General features: G+C 43.8%; 1 protein-coding gene across 1 annotated transcript; it reads right to left on the bottom strand.

The window, feature by feature from the left end:
- Nucleotides 1–3,459: 3,459 nt before the first annotated feature.
- CDPF1 (cysteine rich DPF motif domain containing 1) lies at nt 3,460–23,273 on the bottom strand. Its single transcript, XM_074936396.1, has 4 exons — nt 23,133–23,273; nt 12,010–12,130; nt 9,171–9,282; nt 3,460–4,752 (listed from the first exon to the last, which is right to left on the bottom strand). Exons 2-4 carry the CDS (start codon nt 12,120–12,122, stop codon nt 4,603–4,605), a joined length of 375 nt encoding a protein of 124 aa, XP_074792497.1. The 5' UTR covers nt 12,123–12,130; nt 23,133–23,273; the 3' UTR covers nt 3,460–4,602.
- Nucleotides 23,274–23,923: the final 650 nt, after the last annotated feature.

The raw sequence follows: 23,923 nt of genomic DNA, 5'->3' as shown, positions 1-23,923 counted from the left end.
GAGCTGAGCATACAAACAAGTGTTTGCAGGATTGGGGCCTAAATCTCTCATGGTAACATGTAAAGAATACGTGCTGAGTATGCTTATTACAAACACCACTTATGCACTGTGAGAGTATCAAGAGCATATTTAGAAAAATGCATCCTATCTAAAAGCTTGGAGATTAAGTGGGATAGGCTGCTTCTGAAATGAATGAGACTACTTATGTTAGTAAGCAGAATGGCCCCAATTCAGTGAAGCATTTAATTACATACTAGTCATCCCTGTTCAGCTAAACCCTGAAGCACATCCTTAAAGTTAAGGATGTGCTTAAGTCCTTTGTTGAATAGGGATGACTGTTTGAATCAGGCCTTACGCTGGGTAGTAAGTGTTGGCAGGGTCAGGCCCCTATTTTGAAATAACAGTGAAGAGAGTCCCTGAAATATCCCAGAGGGTAATTACTAATAACCGGAACAGTTGCTTGAATGCATTTGCATTTTGTAACTAGAAAAAACTTCAATCATTATTCTCCCAGATCTAGTTTATATCATCACAAGTTACTGTATTATCCCATCTGCCTGGACCTTTGCTCTAGCTCACTTGTTCAGTGCTAAATATCCTATTACATCATCAAACACATTCAGTAAAATTTAGTTAATAAAGTACCAATGTCACATCTTATTCAATGTGTGCAACCTCCCCCTCTTGTGGTTGATTTTTTTGAATGTGCTTTAAATTTACATAGCTAAACATACTCCAATAAACTACTTCCAGCATACAGAGGTTACGCAACGGCGTATAGGCGTTCATGTTTTAACGCATCTTGAATTTCACTTCAGCCTCCAGATCTGACTAATTAAAGTTAGGAAAAGATGCCAAAAACTTTAAAAATCACCCCTAAAGACTGTGTCACTGAGTTTGCAAAGGACAAATTTCACATTGCTGTTAATGTGCTGTTCTGTACTGTGTGCGGCAAGGCTGTAGATTACCTTCAAAGGCGGACAATTTTTGAACACATGGAAAGCGCTAAACATAAAAAGAAACAAAAAAGGCTAAAACAGTAGGGCCATCGACAACAGTAAAGAAACAATGCCCTGTGATGTGAGCATTCCAACTGCAACGCTGTGTTCAACTGATACCTATGTATATAGTGGCTAGGGAAACTGAAGTTCAGTGTTTCATTTTAATTGTGGAAAAACATGGATTTGTATGGGGGTTTTTTATTGAATTTTTTTTTTCACTAAAAACTAAAATCCCTGATCATCAGTTCACTCCTGGGAAAGTTGGAGCATTTATTAGTTAGGAAAGAAAAATGTTGAAGAGAAAGCACTGAAGAGGCTGGAGAAGCATGCTGCTGCTCCAACCATGCAGAGATGAGCAGTGGTTGATGGCCTGTATGTGCTAGTAAATTTTTCCTCAAGTGTAGTATAAAGAAAGGGGGGGATGTGGATGAAAAACATATCTGACAAGAGATGGGCTTAAGTTAGATCTTCATGCTAATGCAGCACTTAATGATGCTCTCCAGTTTAGGCCTCACCCCAGCACTAACCTGGCAGGTGGATAGTAGCATTCTTGTTCATGCAGCATTGGACTTTCCTTGTTTAGCTCATCCCTTTTTACTATGCTCTGTATACAAAACACTCTGCACCTGTGTGTGCAGGGCCAATGATGAAATGTACCTGTTAATGATGTGGTGTTCCAGAAGATGAATTAGTTTCTGTTTAAAAACTTTGGGATTTTCATATTATTCTCTTTTATCCCAAGATACTACTGACAATTGCTTTAAGAAGGTTGGGCTGACTGTGAGCATGAGCGTTTAAAACTATTATTTCAACATGTCTAAGATGGTGTGTGCTTCTGAAGCCTACATTCAAGACAGCAGCCTTTCTTTTCCCTCATCCGCCCCTTCTGTTTTAAATGCTGACCAATTTGTATTAAAAATCACTGTTTCAGGGGTTTTTTTTAGAAGGACTCCTTCTGGTACAAAATTACCATCCACTTTCACATAAGCTGACAGACACCAATACATAATTACTATATATATATATTTTTTAAAAAAACAAGAAAAGTACATTACTACCTCCCATCATGTATCTCTTTCTGCTTTTTGCAGTTTTAGTGTTAGATGAGACTCAGTTACCAGCCCAGGATTAGCTACAATTTTCAAAACTATTTTTTCTGGCGGTAGACATTTAACATACATTTGAAATTTAAAGTGCTCTGTTTTACATTGTGGTAAGTTTAATGTCCCAGATCTATTTTTTCTGGATGGGAACACCTTCTGTTAGTAAAATGTTCATGGGAAACATTGCATTAAGAAGGAAATCCAAAAGGTTAAGTTCTGGCCTACACTCAAGTGTAGATAATGCAAAAGCATGTACGTTCTTTGATCTTGTTTGTGTGATGCCGTAGAAGTGTGCAGTGCTATTAATCTATGCAAAGGCAATTTTTTCCCATAAAAAGCACATAGCTCAAAAGTTTGCAAGCTAAGTTGTAAATAAGTCCTGCTCCTGCAATTTATTAGCAAACATCTTTGTTCCTGCTGCATTCCATGGAACTCCATATGGCTCCAAAGGTGTCCATACACAACCAGTTCCAGGACTGTGGGAGACCTAAGAGTCCAATCCTATAAGCCATATTCTTGTGAGTAGTTGCACGGAGTAGCCCTTGGACTCTGTGTTTGTTTGTTGTAACCACCTGACTTCAGCCTTGCAATTTATTCACCAGTGATATTGTTATCACAGCAGAAGCCACCCTCATATCATTATAATACACAGGTACTATAGTGATCAAAAAGACCTTGCTGTCTAAATTACATTTCTTTAGGATGACTGGACACTACTGTTCCCACAAGCAATGTGGAATTGACTAGTACGCTTTTAGTTAAGATACCAAAGCTGTTTTCTGTGGGACTAGATGGCTCAGAGGAATAGTAATGAGATCTGGAGTTTGACCTCTAGGCCAGTGGTTCTCAACCAGGAGTCTGGGGCCCTCTTGGGGGCTGCAAGTTTAGGGGGTCTGCCAAAATAAACCTGACAGCAGGGCCAGCGTTAGACTTACTGGGGCCCAGGGCAGAAAGCTGAAGCCTGAGGCCTGCCACCCAGGGCTGAAGATGAAGCCTGAACAACTTAGCTTTGCAGGACCCCCTGTGGCATGCAATTGCCCTGCTTGCTACCCCTTAATGCGGGCCCTGGCTTTTCATCTACTGGATATGCAGAACAGTAGTAGCTGTGGAACAGGTGGTCCATGACATTTTTATAGCATATTGTGGGGGTCTCCGCAAGAAAAAGCTTGAGAACCCCTGATCGAGGCCACTAGCTAAAATCTGGCCTGGGTCAGCACTGAGTGAAAGTTATGACAACTGTTTAACTGACACTGCATGAATAAGTGGGTAGTCCAGCACTCAGTCACATTAGTCGATGTAGTATTAATCTGCAGCCCTAGCAGATCAAAATATTGCACTCTGTGTCCGTCTCTCTAAATATTCATTCAACACTGATCTCAAACAAATCGCCTGGTACAGCTAACTCCAGTCAAGAGTTAATTATTTTGGCAAATTAACCATTTACTTGTTATAAAAAAACTTCAATCAGGTTAAAGTTCACATTGACTTTAATTTTTATATAAAATATCCCATGCAAGTAAAGCAAAAATCAATAAAGGCCATCATTTCAACTGTTTAAACTGTCACAGCCTAATTTAAATCTCTTGAATTTCTCTTTAATTGCCCAAGACAGGCAAGGGTTAATCTGACAGAGTTAACTGGCTGAACTTTATTATTTCCAAGTAAATCATATTGTCCAGTCAAGATCAAAAAATGATCTGGAAAGCACTCTCTTTTTCTAATTTGTAAAGGAAACGCGGCACCCAGGAAGGAACCCTTTCCCACTGCCCCACCCAAAGGCTGTTTCCACCTCATTGGAAGTTGGAGTGAAAAGTGGTTGCAGTCTTGTAAGTATCAGCTGATATGTTCCATTGCAAGTTTAATGCCACACGATGACTTCTGCAAGCAGATATAGTCTTGACACAATGGCCTCCAGACAACGTACTTTTCTATGAATATCCGTTCTGATATGCTCTGAGATCTCGTGCTGTAGAACAGAAACTTAGGGGGGGGAAGAGTCAGGAGGCATCAGGTTCTTTGCCTACCATAACCTTAGTGAAGTGATATTGTCATGTGAACTGTTATGGGCCAGATTCTCAGCTAGTGTAAATGGTCTTCAGTCAAACTATACTGACAAACCAGCTGAGAGCATTGCCTGTATTTTTAATAACACTTGCAAGAAAATGTCTAACACCCTAGCTTATGAAAATTGAAAAACTAAAATTCTGACCTATTTTTCCATCCTTTGTGCTGTTTAATATTTGCATTACATGTAACCTGGTCAGTGACCACAGGCCTGGCTGCTTCCCTTTCTGGTTCTCCTGCAGCAGCCCAGTGCTGGAGTGCCTGCATTGCAAACACTGCATGGGAATACCTAAATCCAAACGAACTTAAAGCACTGTCATGAAAATACTTGTACTGGTAGTAAACTGCCTAAACATCATCATTACAAAAATCTACATTTTAGGGCAAACAAAAAAAACAACCTCTGAGCGGTGTCTCTTCCAGTTGCTTTTAATTTAAGTTCTTGCATCTGCTTTTTTGGAGGGGTGGGATTTTGAATGAGACTTCCTTTTCTCCAAGTCTTGTTGTATTTCCAAAGGAAACTCCCGTAGGTTTTCATTAACGCAGGGGAGGCAGAACCTTTTTGAGTAGAATAGACTACATTCCTGTAAAAAGAAATAAAAATATAGCTATATATATATATATGTAATTAGCAGTATAGAAAAATGGAATTGGTTACATTACAGCTTCTCTAAACAGTATTTTTCAACCTTTTTGATCCCAGGGACTGGCTTGCTGCCATCTTAAGCTGTGTCAGGGAGACTTCAGGGACCAGCACTGGTCCATGGTCTGGTCATCGAGAACCACTGCTATAAACCAGACTTTGTATTCACTGTTCTCCCTCCTCCATTCAGCTCATGTCGCTTCCTCACTAATGGGGAGATCATTCCTGGTTCATTCAGCAGGGTAGGAAGCCACAAGCTTTCTCCCTCCAAGCCCCATTCAGGGTTAAAGGCAATTGCGGTCCTTACACATTGCTACAAAGGTGGTTATGTGAGAGACCATTTCTTATGGCAGTGCCTAGCTTTACTGTAACTTCAGCTGCACCTTGGTCCATAGCCCACTACAAAATGTACTATTCTTTGTACTGCTCTATATGCTTAGTGTTGCTGGAGGCACAGATCCAGATACACAGATATTGTGGTGGTGAACTCCATAGAAATGCTTTATCAATGAACAATGGAATCTAAAACATAGTTTAATTCAATTGTGAAATTATCCATTTACCACTGCCTTCTTAAATTAGTTCTTTGGGGGGAAAAAAGGTGATATTGAGGGAACAAAACTCTTGTAGCTAAATTGGAGTTGGCCATGTAGATTGCTTCTGCTTGAGTTTTTGCTGGGGTACTGCCATATCTGTTGTGAATAAGGCCAATGTTTTCCCTGATTCTGTTGTGCGGTGACTCTTGGATCCAGCATATTTCACAGACAATTAGCCAATGCTGTAGGCCCAAACATGTTGATCCAGTTGGCTCTAGCCAGGTACTTTTTATAAAGGAAGAGGTGAAAGCACAGCTGGGATATTTTAATCCAATTTGCAATTCACAAGTTTGCCAACCTTGAAGACAAGGTTAATGTATCTGTTTCTCTGTCCTGTAGTGGAACCACAGTTTATGGTTCTGCTGGTGTAGACCACTAGGTTCCACCTGCGATTCCATGCATGGAGCTGGCATTGGTATTGCTGGTGGATTATTCTTGGGGATAATGATTATTCTTCAGGGCTAATGAAGAATGCACCTTTATATGGTTTCCTTACAGGTACTAAGTAAATTGGTTCTTTCATGCATTCAGTACTGAGACAGGTTGGTATCACTTTAGGACATACTTATATCTTGGAAAGCCCCATCTCTGAGACATGGTCTGAAAAGGTATTTGTTATACCATCTAGACAGCCTACTGGCTGTTTGTCCCTGGCTGCTCTTCATTCTTTATAATGGCACTGACAGAGTGGTGATTTTCAGTTTTTAAATTGGCCGTGCTATTATTATTTCTGTTCTAGCAGGTCACACCTGGGATCAGGGCATCGCTATGCTAGGCATTGTCCCTACATATAGCAAGAGACAATTCCTGATCTGAAGAGCCTACAACCTAAGTAGACAAGAAGGAAGCATTGTATCCCCTTTTGGAGATGATGAACTAAAGCCCACAGAGATTGAGACTTGCCTAAGATTACACCCGCAGTCTAGGGCAGAGCTGGGAATTGAACCCAGGCTTCCCAAGCCCATTGCTTTAATCACAAGACTCTGCATTGTACTTAAGTCTTCTAAGATGTAGGTGCTGGGTGTATTCAAGATCTTCTTTGATGCTTGTCCTGCTGGGAGTCAGCAGTCCATTACCATCTTCTGTTTAAGAATCCCGCTATCATGCCCCCACTCTGCAGATAGTCAAGCCTTTGCTGTGGTCAGCATTAAAGAGCAAAATTCACTTCCCGGTCCTTCAAAAATCTATATCTGTTCAGCTTTCCCGCTTTTGCAAAATACCCTTAAAATAACATCTGACCCCTTGGCCGTATATTTATCACTTCCCCCTTTGGGATGTATTGGACCCTGGAGTTTTTAAAACTGCTTTCTTTGCATGGCATTATACACCGTACTGAAATACATTGGCCAGGGATGTTTTAAGATATTGCTGTTAAGTTACACAGCCCACAACAGAGTACAAATAGCTCCTCTGCTGGTTTATTTTGGGTTGAAACAGTCAAGGGAATCATCTATGCTCAAGCAAATGCTTGACTCAAACAAAGCATCTCACACAGTGCTCTCAGTATTACCATCAGTATAATGTGTGCTGTGAATCACATCAGAGCAAATGACCTCAGTGAGATTTAAGACTAGGAAAACAGATTAAGGTAATATAGTGAACACCTTGGCTAGTGAGTATATTCAGCCTGTATTGCTGAAGTTCTGGCTTTTTCCTTTTCACTTTACAGATGAAAGTGAACCCATTATTGCCTGATAAATTTAAACGGTATCTCCAGACTAACTGAAGCTAAAAGCTGTCAGACCTATCCAGACAATGGAAGCTAGCAAATTAAATCCAGCATTTTTGGTCTCACCTAAGGGGAGCCAGGTCCGGTTTTGCCAGATGTTTCTCTTGTACCATTGCACACTAACAGAAGAACTGAAAGCAACCTGCTATTATTAAAAAGTTGTCCTACATACTGATCTGCCTATTTACCACACTGCCCCAATGAAGTGTGACTTTCTTTAGCTTCGGAGGTTTATTAGTCCACTGGGATGAGCCCAAATCTGGGAGCCATAAACTCCTGAGCTCTAATCCTAGCTCTGATTCCACGTATGGCCTTGGGCAAGTCACTTAACCTCTCCATGTCCTAGTTTCCCCTACATGAAAGAGGAATATTTACCTATCTCGCATGGACATCAAAAGGATTAGTTAGGTAACATTGGAAAAGTTCTACAGAAATGCTAAGTGTTATTGCTAAATGCATTTAGTAACCATCTTCACAGATTTTGCTCTATATCAAGTCAGGCCAGTTTGGTAGGTATTCCCAATTCCTTGCACATCTGTGGCCCTGATCCCACTGATTTAGCTGTCTTTCTTTTGCCTGTTCAGGTTAGCTATTGAGGTGGGCATGTTTATTGCTGTCACTGTCACAGGTTTTTGTTAGGAAAGATACTATCTAGGAAAATCTTGAAAGCTCATACAGAAAAAGGTGCATGATCTACTAGTTGTCAGAGGGTTGTGGTTCTTTTATGAAAATTAGAAAAGGCTTCTAACAGAACACTGCTCAGGGCCCAAATGCATTGCTAGGCCCAAACGAATTCAAACACTTAATAAACTGCACTAATCCTTTTAACTGACAAATGGTAGCTCTCACTTTCCTATAAGAGTTTCAGAGTGTTTGGCTGAAACTCTGAATCCATGATAAATTTAATTGGTGGAATTGAAAATACCAGTTGAAAATCTCATGTATATCAGCTGTTAAAATATCCTGAATTTAGCGATGTAATCAGTAAAGGGTGCCTGATTTACTCCTTTACATTGCTAAAGAACTCAGTCGTAGATAAAAGCTTTAAGGGTTCAATCCATTTCCCACTGAAGTCCTCAAATGGCTCAAGTCTTCAAAAGAAGAAACAAATCTCAGTTTGTCATCTGATAATTTTCTGATTTCCATGAATCTAAGCAATGGAAGAGAATTTAAGAAGGGGAAATAAAGCTATCAGGAGAAAGTCTTAGAAAACTTGTAGATGTTATGACTTAATGTTTGCCCCAATTAACATAGGGAATCAAATCCATCCCTGGTGTAACTTCTCTGAAGTCAAAGGAGTTATATTTGAACTTGACCCAGTGTTGCTGGCCCAAACGTATCTATGCTACATTCCTGCAATATTACCTTGATCAATGGAACGTAGAGGAATTTGGCCTCACTATCTTTCTCCTGTAGAATATTCTGTATTTTCCTCTGCTTCCTCAACAAATGCTGCCTTGCATCGGCATTTGAAATGTCTCAATTGCCCATTTGTGCTATCACACCATACCCCAATCTCCGCTCTGTCCCCTGCCCCAGCATGACTCCTACAGCAGGGTGTGCAAGAGGGGCAACAGAAAGGACTTATGGAGGCACGATGCTGTGGCTGCACTGGGGGTGGGACAAGTCCAGCAAACTGTGGTACATTCATCACCCCTATCCATTGCTGGGGCAGTAAAGAGGGGGTAGAATTTGTCCCATGGTTTGTTGTAATTGCAAAGGGATCTGAAGGTTTGGAAAGAGATCTACGACTCCCTAGCACTGCTACTCACTGAAAGAGCGCTTCAGTTGGGAGTGTGAATTTCATTCTTTTGTAAGCATAATCTGCAGCAAGTTTGTACACATTCTCATTTAATACATGGAACAATGTTTATGAGCATTGGCAGGACAAAAAGGCAGCTCATTGAAAACAACAAACAAGCAAACAGACTCTTTGGTTCTCCCCTGTTGCTGTTTGATCTTTCACCAATAGGTCATTGAGACTGGAAGAAAAATGAGAGCAAAAATATGCACCATGTATCACATGTTACTTACTGTGCCCACGCACACCCGTCTGTTACACAAACTGCACTGAGATCCAAGGATAAGGAATTTGTCCTTGTCAGGGATGAAAGGATCTTTCATGACATAGCTTTCTTCCAGGAGGCTAGAAGAAAATAATTCCATGCTTTAAAAAACCAATTTCAACTTGTGTCTGTTGTTTCCACATGAAGATCTCTTAGCAACCGATTCTTTATTATTGCCATAATAGGTGTTCTACACAACTTTTAACCACATTGTTTTAACCCTCAGATTTATTATTACGTAGCCAAATTAAACACCTCTTCAGTACAGTCCTTTCAACTGTGTGGTTTTTAATTTGGAGTCTGTTTCAAAAGTTCTGCATTTACATGTAAATGCCTTTACCACTCCTAGCTATGTCACTCCTGTAAACTTAAAATTCAAACTCTCATTGGTAAGAGCTGGGTGGTTTGGTTTTTTTTTTTTGGTTTTTTTTGAGGGACCAAAAGATTCAAACCATTTTTTTTTTTAATGAAGTTAACAGTAAAACAAAATTCACAAGCCTTCCCCGCCCCCTCTCTTCAGTGCTGGTTTGGCAGGCAGCAATAAAGTGATCTAAAATACTCTTGTTTTAGCTCTTACCAACTCAGGCTATACTCTTGCTCAAGAGCAGAGGTCGGCAACCAGGGGCACACAAGCCGATTTTTACAGGTATACTGCTGCCAGCTGGGGTCCCAGCCACCGGCCCCACTCAGCCCGCTGCCCGCCTGGGTGAACGGAACCCCACACCGGCAGTGGGCTGAGTGGGGCCGACAGCCGGGACTCTGGCTGCCAGGAGCCAGCGGTCAGAACCCCAGACCAACGGCTGGCTGAGCCGCTCAGCCCGCCGCCGCCCCGCTCAGCCCGCTGACTATCTGGAGTTCCAGCCACTGGCCCCTTGCCAGCCAGGGTCCCGGCCCCCAGCCCCGCTCAGCCTGCTGCCTGCCTGGGTGAACGGAACCCCCAGCCGGCAGCAGGCTGAGTGAGGCCGGCAGCCGGGACCCTGACTGGCAGGAGCCTGACTGGGTGAGCCGCTGTTGGTCTGGGGTTCTGTCTGCCACCCTGCTCAGTCTGCTGATGGTCTAGGGTTCCGGCCGCCGGCGCCTTGCCAGCTGGGGTCTCAGCTGCCGGCACCGCTCAGCCCACTGCCAGCCAGGGTGAACAGAACCCCTGGCCGGCAGTGGGCTGAGCAGGGCTGGCAGCTGGGACCCCGGCTGGCAGGAGCCGGTGAAACCCCAGACCAGCAGCAGGTGAGCCGCTGCTGGTCTGGGGTTCTGTCCACCACCCTGCTCAGCCTGCTGACGGTCTGGGGTTCCAGCCAGCCGGGGTCCCAGCCATCGGCCCCACTCAGCCTGCTGCTGGCCTGGGATACCAGCCGCTGGCCCCGCTCGCCTTGCTGCTGCTCTGGGGTTCCAGCGCCCAGCCCCTGCCAGCCGGGGTCCTGGCCGCCGGCCCCGCTTAGCCCGCTGCCAGTCTGGGGTTCCGTTGGGGGGCCCCTGTAAATGTAAAATTTATTACTGGCATGCGAACCTTAAATTAATGAAGGTTTGTCATGCCACTTCTCAAAGGTTGCTGATCCCTGCTCAAGAGTATTAAGGTGATGCGTTGCAAGAAGTTGGCAGCTTCAGGAGCGGGAAAGACAAAGGCCTTGGGCTTCCAAGGTGCTCCAGGTGGCTCCTCAATTAAGTCAATTATGTGTCTGCTCACAGCCCTGCAAGACTGGCTCATTATTGGATGAGTTTGATTTAAATCAGAATTAAGTTCACAGTGAAATGGACAACAGAACAAAAAAACCCCCAAAATAGTCTTATACCCCGATGCTGCCTTTTTAATGTAACTGGGAATGTGGGGAAAGGGAGGTGTTTACTCAAACACTGAACTATCCTGGAATTTAAAGCATTATAGCTGTTGGTTCTGGGTAGAAAAGCTGGTCTATAAGCCTTGGAGGACACTAGGCCACAAAGGATTAATTACACCTAGGCAAGGCACTGTGTATTCATGAAGACTCATTTACACCCTTAACATAGGGTTTATTTGATGCAAATCCTGGTCTTTGGGCATGTCTTCTGCTCTACCCTGAATTTTGCCCAGCTTGCATTAGAAATAGTGAGCAGAACAGAAAAACATGAACTAGGAGAGTATGGGGAATAACTTCTTTGGTTATGCTTCCATTTCACTGAATAACCCAGTTTTGTCTTCACACTCTTATGTCCCCACTGCAAAAACATGGTTCTTCGTTCTTCCGACTAGAGGGAGACTAGAAGCCTGCTGATGCTTGGATTCATATATGGAGACCATCCTGATGAGGCAAGACTGTCTCCCATAAGTCATGGTCCAATGCCAGGCCAAGCTGGTACTGATCAACAGTTGTTACCATTTTACAGCGTGCTCAGCGATCTGGCCTCAACCCAGCCAAGCACTAAGCATGTACTTAATTTTAAGTCTTGTTGACTTGAATGGACTCCATGGATTTACTCATGTGCTTGAAGTTAAGCACATGGGTAAGTGGTTTGTTGGAGAGGTTGGCATTTGGCAAGATTGAACTCTGACTGCACAGCTGTTGGGCCAGACTGTACCTACCTGTTCTAGCAGAGATCTGTCTAATTCAGGCAAATACATTTCTAAAGATCTTTAAGTTATATACTATATGAAAAACTATTTAAACAGCCCTACAAAATGTAGTTTACCACATGCATTTAACTCCGGCATTAATTAAGGCACAAATTAGTTGATATACAGGGCATTTTGTGCAATATTGCATCATTCCACAGTGTGAGATTTATAAAATCCAAATATGTTCAATGAGAGCTACCCCAGAAGAGATTGTACTTACACAACAGAATGAGTATTTGGGGGTTTCTGCCCATAATAGCTGTATGGGGCTGTTAGCCCACATAGTTGGCATTCAAAATCTCCTTTCGGCTGGGCTTCTTTGTGGGAATCCATCTATAAAGCTACATACATGAAAACAAATCCTTTTAGATTCAAAATACAGTATTGGGAGCACCCATAAAGGTAATTAAACTGAACTACTCCAGTAGTCCTGTCTAGCCTCACCAATATCAGAGGAAGAATTTTGGATGGTAGCGCAAAGGGCCTAAAGAGTAAACATCAAAGGGAGATCCTCTTTTTACCTTTTCTCTTCTCTTCACACATTGAAAACCATTAATTTTATTATTTTAGGGGGTAGAGCGAATTAAATAGGTGCTTATAGCTAGGGTCCTAAATCTGTATTTAGGCTCCTTCACAAGTGGCCTGATTTTTTAGTGCTGTGTCCCCCATTAAAAGTAAGCACGCTGCTCATTTAGGGCCTAGATTTCTCAAAGCTGCCTGAGGATTTGAACAGCCTATGTGTCTAAATCCCCCAGACAGCTTTGCAAATTTCAGCCAACATGCCTAAAAAGGGCTTTAGGGGCCTACCTTTATGCACGTTTTTCAAAATCTTGGCTAATCAACAGCAAGAACTGTGTTCTCTCTAGTTCCCGTTCATTTTCAACCCAGGCCACATCTTTCTGAGTTTTCAAAAAGCTTGGTTTGATGCATGTTATAGATTGCATTCTGATATAATCAGACACATGCAACCAATTTTAACACAAGTACTGTATATGTGCATGCACCAAATTAACACACATCCACGAACAAACACCTGGCTACTTAGCTGCACACAAAGTTGCCTGATTTGTATGTACAAAAGCACAATTCCATGGGCACAACTATTGTGTCATATTTGAAAGTTATCAGAAATGAGTTCTGTTTTTTCCAGTTTCCTACTACCAACCCCTAACCTTTTCAGGTCCAACAGCAGTACCATCTTGTACCGTGACCCTGTCAGATCTGGGCTGGGTCAGCAAGTGAACGAGACCCTGTCAAAGGGTATCTGCTCTCTGGGGATAGACTTATCCCAGCTTCCCTGGACTGGAGCAGGTGATTCTAGTCCAGCTAATTAAAGAGAGTTGGGCTCCATCTGGGCTTATAAAGGGCTGCTATTGGGCAGCTGGGGGGGATAGATTACAGTGAAGAGGTGTTAGCACCTGTGGTGGGTCCCTAGAGCTAGGGGCATAGGGAAGCAGCCCTGTAGATCAGTGGTTCCCAAACTGGGGTTCACAGAATGGTACAGGGGGTTTGCCAGAAAAATTTCACTAATGGCGGCCAGAGGACCCCACGCATTGGAGGCAGCAGATGGGACCCAGTTGCAGGGAAGAAAGCCCGAGCCCCAGGAAGAGCGGGGCTGAGCCGTTTGGGCTGGCAGCCCGAGCCCTGCTCCCGTCAGCGGGGAAGCCAGCAGCCTGAACCCCAGTGCTCCGCACAGGGCTGGCAGCCCAAGCCCCAGGGAGAGCGGAGCCAGGCAGTTGGGGCTGGCAGCCCAACCCCTGGCTGTCAGCAGGACCTGCAGCCCGAGCTCAGTGGAGCTCAGTTGACCGGGGCGGTCAACAGGGTCCAGTAGCAGGAGCCCCAAGGAGTGAGGAAGAAATTTAAACTTAAATCCCTGGAAATATTCATTTTTAGGAGGGGGTTCACGAGATTTCACAATTTAGTGAAAGGGGTTCATGAGCTGTTAAAGTTTGGGAACCATTGCTATAGATGCTACCCCAGTGAGGAAGCAGAGCTGACTGCGGCTTAGGGTTACCACATCTGGTTTTCAGCCAGAAATTCTGGTCAAAAGGGGACATGTACGGTGTCTGATCAGAAGTACTGACTGGACAGCAAATGTCTAGTTACTGCCTGCAGGGATGCTGGAATAGGGGGTTACTGCCTGCAAATGCCACTCCCAACCTGCTCCCTGCTAGCTGGGGCTGGGGACTGGGAGGGGCCAGGGTGAGATACAGAACAATGAGGCAGGTAGGCTCCATGTCTGCTCCCAGGCTGGCTCTGCAGGCAGCAGGTGAGTCCCAGGGGAGGGGGAGTGAGTAAGTGGGGGAGAGGCCTGTAGCATCTGGTTTTAAGAAACTGCAAAGTTGGTAAATCCACTGAGGCCAGGAGGCTGCTAGGAACTGGAGTGCCAGAGACCCCTGGGAGGGGTGGCCCTGAAACTTGGGCCAAGAATGGAGTTAAGACTGTGTTCTGGTTCCCCCCACCTCTGTTTAAAGACCCTCCTCTTCCTAAGACTCTCACCTTGGTGCTGGTGGTTCGGACCCTTCCTTTGGGGTCAGTACTGTAGGAACGTCCCAGCAAAGTGTGAGGGAGCCCTGGGCTGCTGGAGGGTCTATTTTTCAGATGAATTAAGAAGGGGATCCTGCCCACCTGTCATTAAATAGTATGTGACACTTTTCAAAGGAGGAAGGGGCCCGAATCCTGCACTTGCAAGGATCACAATGGACTGAGGTCAAGGAGACGCCACACAGGTTCAGCACTCTTTCCACACAGATCATAATGCAGGTTTGGGGATTTAGTGTGCTAATCTCAGTCTCCCGAGCAGAGTTCACTTCAGGAACAGCCTCTCTCATATTCCTCTGTAACTAAAATTCACCAGCAGTTTCAACTGAACAGCCTTTTCCTCACTTCATACTCTAATGATGCTACTATCATCAATGCCTGAGGGGACTTCATCTCTGTGGGAGCCCTCTACATCTTTTAGCTTCCTCAAAGGGGCAGTGAGACACTTAAAATGCTTTAAGAAAAGGAGGACTTGTGGCACCTTAGAGACTAACCAATTTATTTGAGCATAAGCTTTCGTGAGCTACAGCTCACTTCATCGGATGCATTCAGTGGCTACAGTGGCTGTAGCTCACAAAAGCTTATGCTCAAATCAATTGGTTAGTCTCTAAGGTGCCACAAGTCCTCCTTTTCTTTTTGTGAATACAGACTAACACGGCTGCTACTCTGAAACCTGTTAAAGTGCTTTGAGATTTTTGGATTAGATCTGGGCTGTGTATGTGCAATGTATTCTTTCAAGCAGAGGTTCTTAAAATCAGCTATGTACAAAATGCACTTAAAGGATCAGTTGTGAAGCCTGCATTTTAGATGACCAAAAAACTCTTCCATGTGTAATTAGTAGCAAAACAAATACATCCCTGTATCCAAATGAGATTCTATGACCTCATCTGGAGTATTGTATGTTTAATTTGGTGACCCAAATTGCAATCATTCAAATGGTGGTAAAGAATGCACTGTGGGCCAGTGAGGATTGTTTGAAGTAAAGCATTTAAATAAAAACAAATTACAGTATCTCTGAGGGGTCTCACAGATTGTCGAGTGTGTGAGTTCAGATTAAAAGACCAGATAACTCGGGGTTCTGAATTGAAATAGATTAGATACAGAAAGGAGTTGCTGGCATGTAGAATAGACATGGCTCAGGGACTACTAAAGGGAAGGAATGACGTATATGTAGAAACATTTCTGGCTACAGCAGTTGAAAATCATGTGATCCTGCCTGTAAGGCAGTGACTGGATTAGGTGAACCTATAGTGCTTCCATTGGACTCAAAGCAATGAGACACTTACATGAAACTTGATGTAGCTGATGCAACTGGAACAGCATTTTTCCTGAGCCTCATACCCTAACCAAGTGTTCTCTTGTATTTTCTCAGTGAAGTAGACTGAGAGGCCATGCTAACAAATTCACTATCAGGAAACCGTATTTTCTCTCCATGCAATACATGAAGAATCAACCAGAAACCATTCCTTTGCTGGGCAGGACACACAGTCTCAAAGCTCCAGAGAACTCCCAAGGAGGAACAACATTTAAAAAATAAACCCTTAGTAATCATTACAGGTGAAGCAGTGGCCTAAAGGGACTCAATCTTTCCAGGTGTTGGTATCGGTTTCCTCCTTTAAAATGCCCACATCCCCTCAGACAATGGGGAATTTCTGAAGAAGCGCCTTGTTCCAGTGATGTGTAATATTATCTGGCAAGTTTGCCACGCATCGCCTGGGGAAGCGCATCGGCTGCCGCTGGGAGTGGCGCGAGGAGCGCCAGGAGCTGGGAGTCCTGGTGCTGCAGATCAGGTCCGACGACAACACCACAGTCACCCCGAGCGCCAGGGGCATGCTGGAGAGGACTCTGAAGGCAGCCATCCACTCACTGTACATGGAAACCCTGAAGTGTAAACCAGACCAGGGTAAAGCCTTCGAACTGACCAGCAAGTGGGACGCCAGCAACCGCTTCCTCGCCGGGGGTGGCTTCACCCGTTTTGCCGACTGGCGGTTCATCCACCGTGCCCGGCTCAACTGCGTCCCGCTCAATGGAGCCGTCCGCCACGGGAACCGAGACAAGCGTTGCAGGAAGTGCGGCTACTCCAACGAGACCCTGCCCCACATCCTGTGCAGCTGCAAGCCCCACTCCAGAGCCTGGCAGCTGCGCCACAACGCCACCCAGAACCGCCTGGTGAAAGCCATCGCCCCGCGCCTGGGGGAGGTCGCCACGAACTGCGCCATCCCCGGTACTGACAGCCAGTTGCGACCTGACGTGGTTGTCACCGACGAGGCCCAGAGGAAGATCATCCTCGTCGACGTCTCGTCTCCTTTGAGAACAGGACCCCGGCCTTCCATGAAGCCCGAGCTCGTAAGCTGGAAAAATACGCCCCCCTGGCCGACACCCTGAGAGCGAAGGGTTACGAGGTGCAGACGGATGCCCTGATCGTCGGAACCCTGGGCGCTTGGGACCCCAGCAACGAGCGTGTGCTGCAGACCTGTGGGATCAGTTGACGCTATACACGGCTCGTGCGGCGCCTCGTGGTCTCGGACACCATCCGATGGTCCAGGGACATCTACATCGAACACATCACCGGCCACCGACAGTACCAGGAGGTGTGAGCCGGTATGAGATCATGCATCAACTATGGGAAAAGGACTGAGAGACTTTTTCCATTGGACCATATGAACTGGAACCATAAACTCACTGAACATTAAATCCCACCAAATGAGGGTAGATCCATCCCCATCATCGTATCCACTCACACACTTTATACTCCACACCTGAACATAGCCATTATATGGACAATATACCCCCATATCTCAATGTCTGTACTTTGACCGGTTAAACTTTTACCCCCAATCGGGGAGATTGCAGATTATGTATTCCTTATGCCAACCGTTCCTAAACCGAATTTCGCACCCCTTGATAATCTGTACCTTATTCCCTGATAACCAGAAACTTCTATGCTTAAACTCTGTACCGTTTTCTTTTTTACTTCAACATTATCTTAATAAAATTATCTGGCAAGTTTGTGGTTAATGGTAAACTTGTTAATATTGCTCATTTACAGCTTGATTCTGCAAGGCACAGAACATTTTGGTCCTAAAGCCAAAGCACTTACTAACTTTAGGCATGTGAGTACATTCACTGAAATGAATGTAACTACTCTGCTTAATGTTAAACAGATGTTTAAATGCTTTACTGGATTGGGGTCAGAGTGCCCAGCACCTTGTAGCATCAACCTACAAGTGCGGTTAGAAACCTGGTGGGGGGAGATGCCCTCATGCCATGGTGATGGTGGTGCAATATATATTTTAATTCAATACCAAGAAAACATTTATAATTAAGACACAGTTTAGTCTAGTGATGGGATAAGGGAATGTTCCCTTGACTGATGTATGGTGTGGATTTGGATGGATGGGTCTAAATGCAGTTCTCTCAGGGCTCCTAAAAACTTCTGAGCTGCTTTGCTTGGAGCATTGTGCTAGTAAGATTTTAAAGCATGCCAGAAATAATAAATCACCATTAAATGGTCAGGGTCAGCGACGGTAAGGAATCTGACTTTCTGTGCTTCTCTTCTCGTTAGCCCAGGTCTTTACAATGTGTATTTTAAGCACTGACTCTTGATCCTTCATAGGACCCCTGAGTGACTGAAGAGCTAGAGAAACTATACAATACACATTGTTCCCACACAGATAAACAATTTGATAGGGTGTCAAGAAAAACCTTGCACTGACACACCTTTAATTCTTTCAAATTAAGTTCCTTTCAGGGACTTGATTTTCCATGCAGGGTGTTCTCCTATTATTTAGAGATAGTGATAACCTACCAGAACATTTAGGGCCTAATCCTGTAAGGCACTGAGTGTCCTCAACTCAAGAGTGCAGGAGCTGCTCAGTACCTTGTGGGAGCTGGTCCCCGGTCCCTAGCCCAGCTAATTCAGAATTACTCTGGAGTGCTTTGTTTTACCCAAAAATCAGCACTGGGACGCAATCACCTCCCTTGGAAAGCTAATCTGTTTTCAATCAATCTTATTGTTAAAAGCATTTTTCTCTTTCATCCATTATTTCTAGTTAATCCACTCTGAACAGTTCCCTTCCTGCCCAGCTCCTTCCTGTTGATGTCACTCAGGTACTTGTAGGTCATTTCTTTGTTGTCTCCCTACCTCTCCTATATGAATACAGATCTTCCTTTCACCTACCCTACCTTGATTTAGGGTAACTAGTCAGGAATTGAGAATAATGGCCAACTGAAGTGTAGCCATCATATGACTTTCACTTATCCTTTCACTCCAGGAGATCATTTCCCGGAATTAAATCCTCCTGTCTCCCTCTATCTGACTCCCTGAGGACAGGAGGAGATTTCAGTGTTGCTAGCCGTTATTCACTTGCAATGCACAGCCTCCCTCTAGCTGTTGAGTGTATTACCACAGCATGCCCAAACCCCACTACTTAAAGAGAGCCTGTGGCTAGCCTTAAATCTGTCTCCCAAGCGGCAACATGCCATGCAATCCAGAGCGCCATCAGACTAGCCCTGAAGACAGTCTTAAACATGAAAGCAAGTGTGGTAACTGGAAAGTCCTAAGAATCTTTGAATATGCACAGTGTGTCGAGGGGGTTTGTAAAATATGCTATCAAATCCTTTCCTTGAGTAAAGAACTCTTTAAACACAAGCTACAGCTCAAAAATGTGTCTCCTTAGATGCTGCAGTCAATCTATATATTTCTTTAAGATTTAACAAGGAAAAGAGAACGTCAACATTAAAAAAAAAATTGGATTAGGCAGGCATCTCCAAGAAAGAGTATATATACTGAGAAGAATTTCAGTGCATCATGAGGAGGATTCCATGATGAGCCTCAATGCTGCCGCATACTGTAATTAAGTGGTGAGTGTGTATACGGTATATGTACCTATGTCCTCTAGTGGCTAGAATCAGAATTGCGCAACTGTGTGTTATTGGCTCTATACTGTTAATAGGGATTCTCCGCTAGCTCAAGTGTTTGTCCCCTCCTCATACCCATCAAGGGTGACAATTCTAGGGGAGGCATGTGATAGGAATGACAGAGTGAATAATCCCCATAACTAAACATGCTCAGAAGATTCTCAGCATGTTAGGGTTGTACAGCATCAGGCCACTTCCTTGCTTGAACTGATTTTGTTGCTACTTAAGTTAATTTATGACTGCTTTGTTAAAGTAATTTCCCTGGTGGAAAATAAGGTAGGAATGCTCTATCACAGTGCTTGTTCTCTCCTTCCTCCAGGTTACCATTTAAGAATAGTTTCATCTGCATTTGTGTGGCCCACTGTAAGTACCACTGTTCTTAAACACAATCTAAACTTAACACTTTCCAAACTGCAAAAATCATGGTGTGATTTTTTTAAGTAGAAATGTGCAGCAAAAGAGAACATAAAGTGTTGAGAAATAAGAAACTGGCACTGTTAAAATAATCTTGGCAAGCATAAATTATAGCTCCAGCGATGTAGAATACATGTGTGTGGATGTTATTAGGCGGTTGCTATGAGATGCCGGATCTCCTCCATAGCCAGAAAGAAGTTCAGAGTTAGCATATAGAAGAGATTGGCCCTTTCCATTAAAATCTGCATGAAATGTGTCTCTGGTTTGCTTAACACCATCCACTAACTAGCATGGACTGAGTTACAGCTGAAAAGCTGCCCAGTTAGTTAAATACACATAAGTATTAAAAAAAACAAAAAAAACAAACCCATGAAAAGAATTTAAGGGGCAATAGTGCCAAACTCAAAACACTGAAAGCCAGGAAATACATAGCGAAGTTATATCGCTACATATATAGTTTTCCACATACACCCACCCACACTAACAGTACATGAACTCTATTCTAGTGTAGCCAAGCACTCTAGCATGTGAGCTCGGAAACGTACTCCGCTAGTCTGGGTCTCAAATAGCAGTGGTCAATCCCATCAAGACAGGGATCCGGCCGAGGATGTTTGAGGAGAACACAGATGTTCTCTCCACTCTAACTTTTGAGTTTCCCTTTCCTGGGGAGAAGTCTGGAAGTTTGGGGGTTCTTGAACAAGCATCTCAAAGCCTTTGTGGAAGAAGTCTGCCAGAAGGATTTGTAAATAGGATGGGAAAAGTTTGCAGCAAAACTTCAGTCATTCTTTCAGTATGGCTTACAAATGGAGTACATCCTTCAGTCATGGACTAGTTACTTCAACACGTGCTGAGCTAGGATATGTCTAGCCTGCAGTCAGTAGGTGTGACTGCAGCTCAAGCTGACCTACCCATACTAGCCTTTACCCAACTAGCTCAGGTTCTGGGACAGTAAAGCCAGGGCAGTGAGAGTTTCATCATGGGTTAGCCACACGAGGCATTATCCAGGGTTCTGGGTTGGTTTGTACAACCCATGCTGAAGCTCATGCTGCCATGGCTTCACTGCACCAGTACCTGAGCTTGCAAGATTAAAGCTAGATCCAGTATGTCAGCTTGAGCACCAAGAGCACCCAGTGATGTAAGGCAAGCCTCTGTTTTCTGTAGCCACCCACAGAACCCATATATGAATTAGTCCCACCCCATAAATAAGCCCCCCCATGTTGTGAATTTTTAAGGTGCTCTGGATAAAGCACTTGAATGCCCTTATTCAGCCCTCTGTCAGTGTGCTTAGCCAGTCTGTTCATCTAGGGGAGGTTCTTCTCCCCAGCCCTAATTTTAGGGATCCTTTGAGCTATTTGGCCGGGGACAGTACACAGGCATTACAGTCCAACAGCTTGTTTCAACACCAGTTTCTTGGGTGTTGCTGTCAAAAAAAGAGCCAGGTCTGACAATTTTCCATATTTTACTGTGTAACCTAGATAAGATGTGACCTTAGTATAGGTTATCACCAGTGTCTGAGGCGGAACACCTTTTACTGTAAATCTTAGGGACGTTTCACTCACCATTAGATCTGCACAACCTATTTTCTGAAGTAGAGGTGTCCAAATTCTTCCCCCTACCCTGTCCAAAAGTTATTTTGGCCCAATCCTCAGCTGTGCTTCAGCTCCATCAGTCACAGCCGAGGAGGAGGAGAGCAGGTGGGCCCTTTTTATGGCTCTACATAGATGAAAATGTCACCTTTTGGCTTAAAACTGATTGTTGAGGCCACTAATGCTGCATGGCTGGAATGTTCCCAACTGCTGATGTATTGGAGAGGTGCTGAGCTAGCTCTGGTTAGCTTTCAGTAGGCTTCAGACTCAAGAGTGATAATTCTCCAATAGTCTCAAAGAATCAGAGAGTTACAAGATAAGTAATATTTCTTTAGCCTCAATTTCCCCCATCTATAGAGTAGGTAAGGCTAAGGTTACACAGTGAATCAATGGCAAAGGTTAGCATATAGAATCCATATCTCTAGATTCTCACGCTGTCTCCATTAATTAGAGCATTTTTTCAGCAAAACCCTCTTCCACTCCCTAAAAAACACAAGACTGATGTGATGTGCCCCTATATAGTGGGGCACCCAAGGTTCTGCTTCATTGCATTGGTTTGAGGGAAGGAGCATAATTCTTCTCACTTCCACACTTCAGTTCCCAGGCTATGAAATGACAATCCTCAATGTGCCAGCTGCTGGGGCTGTTCCCTATCCTGGGAAACCATATCACATCGTCAGCCAGAGCAAAGGGAGAGCACCATTTTTCACTGCACTGTAGGATTGAGGACCCCAAGCGCAGATAACAGCTTGTCTTTACTTAAAAATTGTACTGCTTTAATTATACCAGTATAGTTATGCTAGTATAATCCCCTAAAATGGATGCAGTTATACTGGTAAAAAGAAGCTTAGAGCAGTCTAATTTATTCCCCATACAGGAGGAGAAATAAACTATAGTGATATAAAGGACCTTAATACTGGTGTAACTGCATCCAAGCCTTGGGGTGTACCAGTATAATTATATCCATTTAAAAAACAAAATCACACTCCTAACTGAAATAGTTATACCACTGCCAATGCAAAATCTAGGAGCAGACCACACTTAAGTGTACTATAGTTTGCTGGCATTTTGTAATACATGTGTAAAGACTCCCCTCCACCTTGTTAATATGAACTGTTCCAATTCTTTCCATGGAAAGAATTTCACAGAAATATACTCAGTAAATAATAACAAGGAGTCCTTGTGGCACCTTAGAGACTAACAAATTTATTTGGGCATAAGTTTTCGTGGCCTAGAACCCACTCCATGCATCTGATGAAGTGGGTTCTAGCCCACGAAAGCTTAGGCCCAGATAAATTTCTTAGTCTCTAAGGTGCCACAAGGACTCCTCGTTGTTTTTGCTGATACAGACTAACACGGCTACCATTCTGAAACTTGGTAAATAATGGGTCTCCATGGACAGAAGAGCAAGAAATAAATCAATCAATAAAAACAACCAGAACTGTTCCCAGGACCAAGAGTTGGGAAAAGAGGGAGATATCTTGGGGCCCTTGTTTAAAAAATCCTGACATCTCTATGGCCCTTCTCTAATTCAAAGGTGCCTTTTCATCGCTTACAACAGCCTCCCATACTGACAGAGGTCTTCAGCCTGCTAGAATAACGTTACCCACATCAGTATCTCTTACTAAAGGCACTGGAATGACCATCAATGCCTAGCTGTTGCCTAACTGCCCATTCACTTAGGGGACATGGATTCTAACTCATTAGGCAGTGCCAGCTGCCAGTGCATAAATTGCGAATGACACAGACAATATACGCAGTGTGTCAGAATCTACTTAAATGCATTAGGAACCCAATGTGCTGCTGCTCGTTCAGGCTGTGACACTACAAGTTAAAAGGGATATTGTCCATATATATATAATGTTTTAAAAATAAAATTTACCTTTGTTACTAATAACCCAGTGGAAACTTAACACTGAAACATGCCTGCGGATTCAACAGACCCTCTTGCACGGATGCAACTCGCCGCTCTTGCTGGCTGCAGCCAGCATCTGGGCTGCACGCTTCCTGGTTCACGGGCACCACTCCTGATGACATCATAGGCTCATGCACTCTTCTCCTCCCGCTCTTTAAAGGAGCAGTGTTCAGTCAACATCAACAGGGCGGACTTAACTGCTGCTTTGCCATGCGTAGCTAGGGCTTTCTAGTACAGCAAGAGTCCTAAATTATATGTGGAGAAAGCCGTCCAGGGTTTCAGGTTAGAAGCCAAATAATCTGCATGATGGTGTATTTTCAGTTCAAAGATTTAGAGAACTTTGGATCAGATGTGTGTGTGTTTAGAGGATACCAATCTGAATTAAACACGGGAGACAAAAGTAAAAGATATAATAGTCATTGGTTTCCACCAGTTTTCCAGTAGCATAGGTCTTTTGCACAGAAAAATGATTGAAATATCGGCCAGTCTGTTAAACTTCCAAGATCCCAAACATTTGGGAACTTCTTAGTCACTTTGTGAATTAAATTCAGCAGAAGTTTATATCTCCATGCCTCACTCAGATACTCTGAAACACACTGAGGAGCCAAACCTTTATTTATTCTGTAATATTTGGTGTTACATTTATAGGTGTATTGGCAAAATAACCAGCCTTTCCCTTACACAGGACCAGAATGCACCAGAACCAATATGACCACCGCTCCCACCACCATCACCATCATCAACGGTTGTCAACAGCC

This window comes from Natator depressus, chromosome 1 (genome assembly GCF_965152275.1).
Source record: "Natator depressus isolate rNatDep1 chromosome 1, rNatDep2.hap1, whole genome shotgun sequence".
NCBI lineage: Eukaryota > Metazoa > Chordata > Testudines > Cheloniidae > Natator > Natator depressus.
This window is presented reverse-complemented; position numbering and strand designations above follow the sequence as displayed.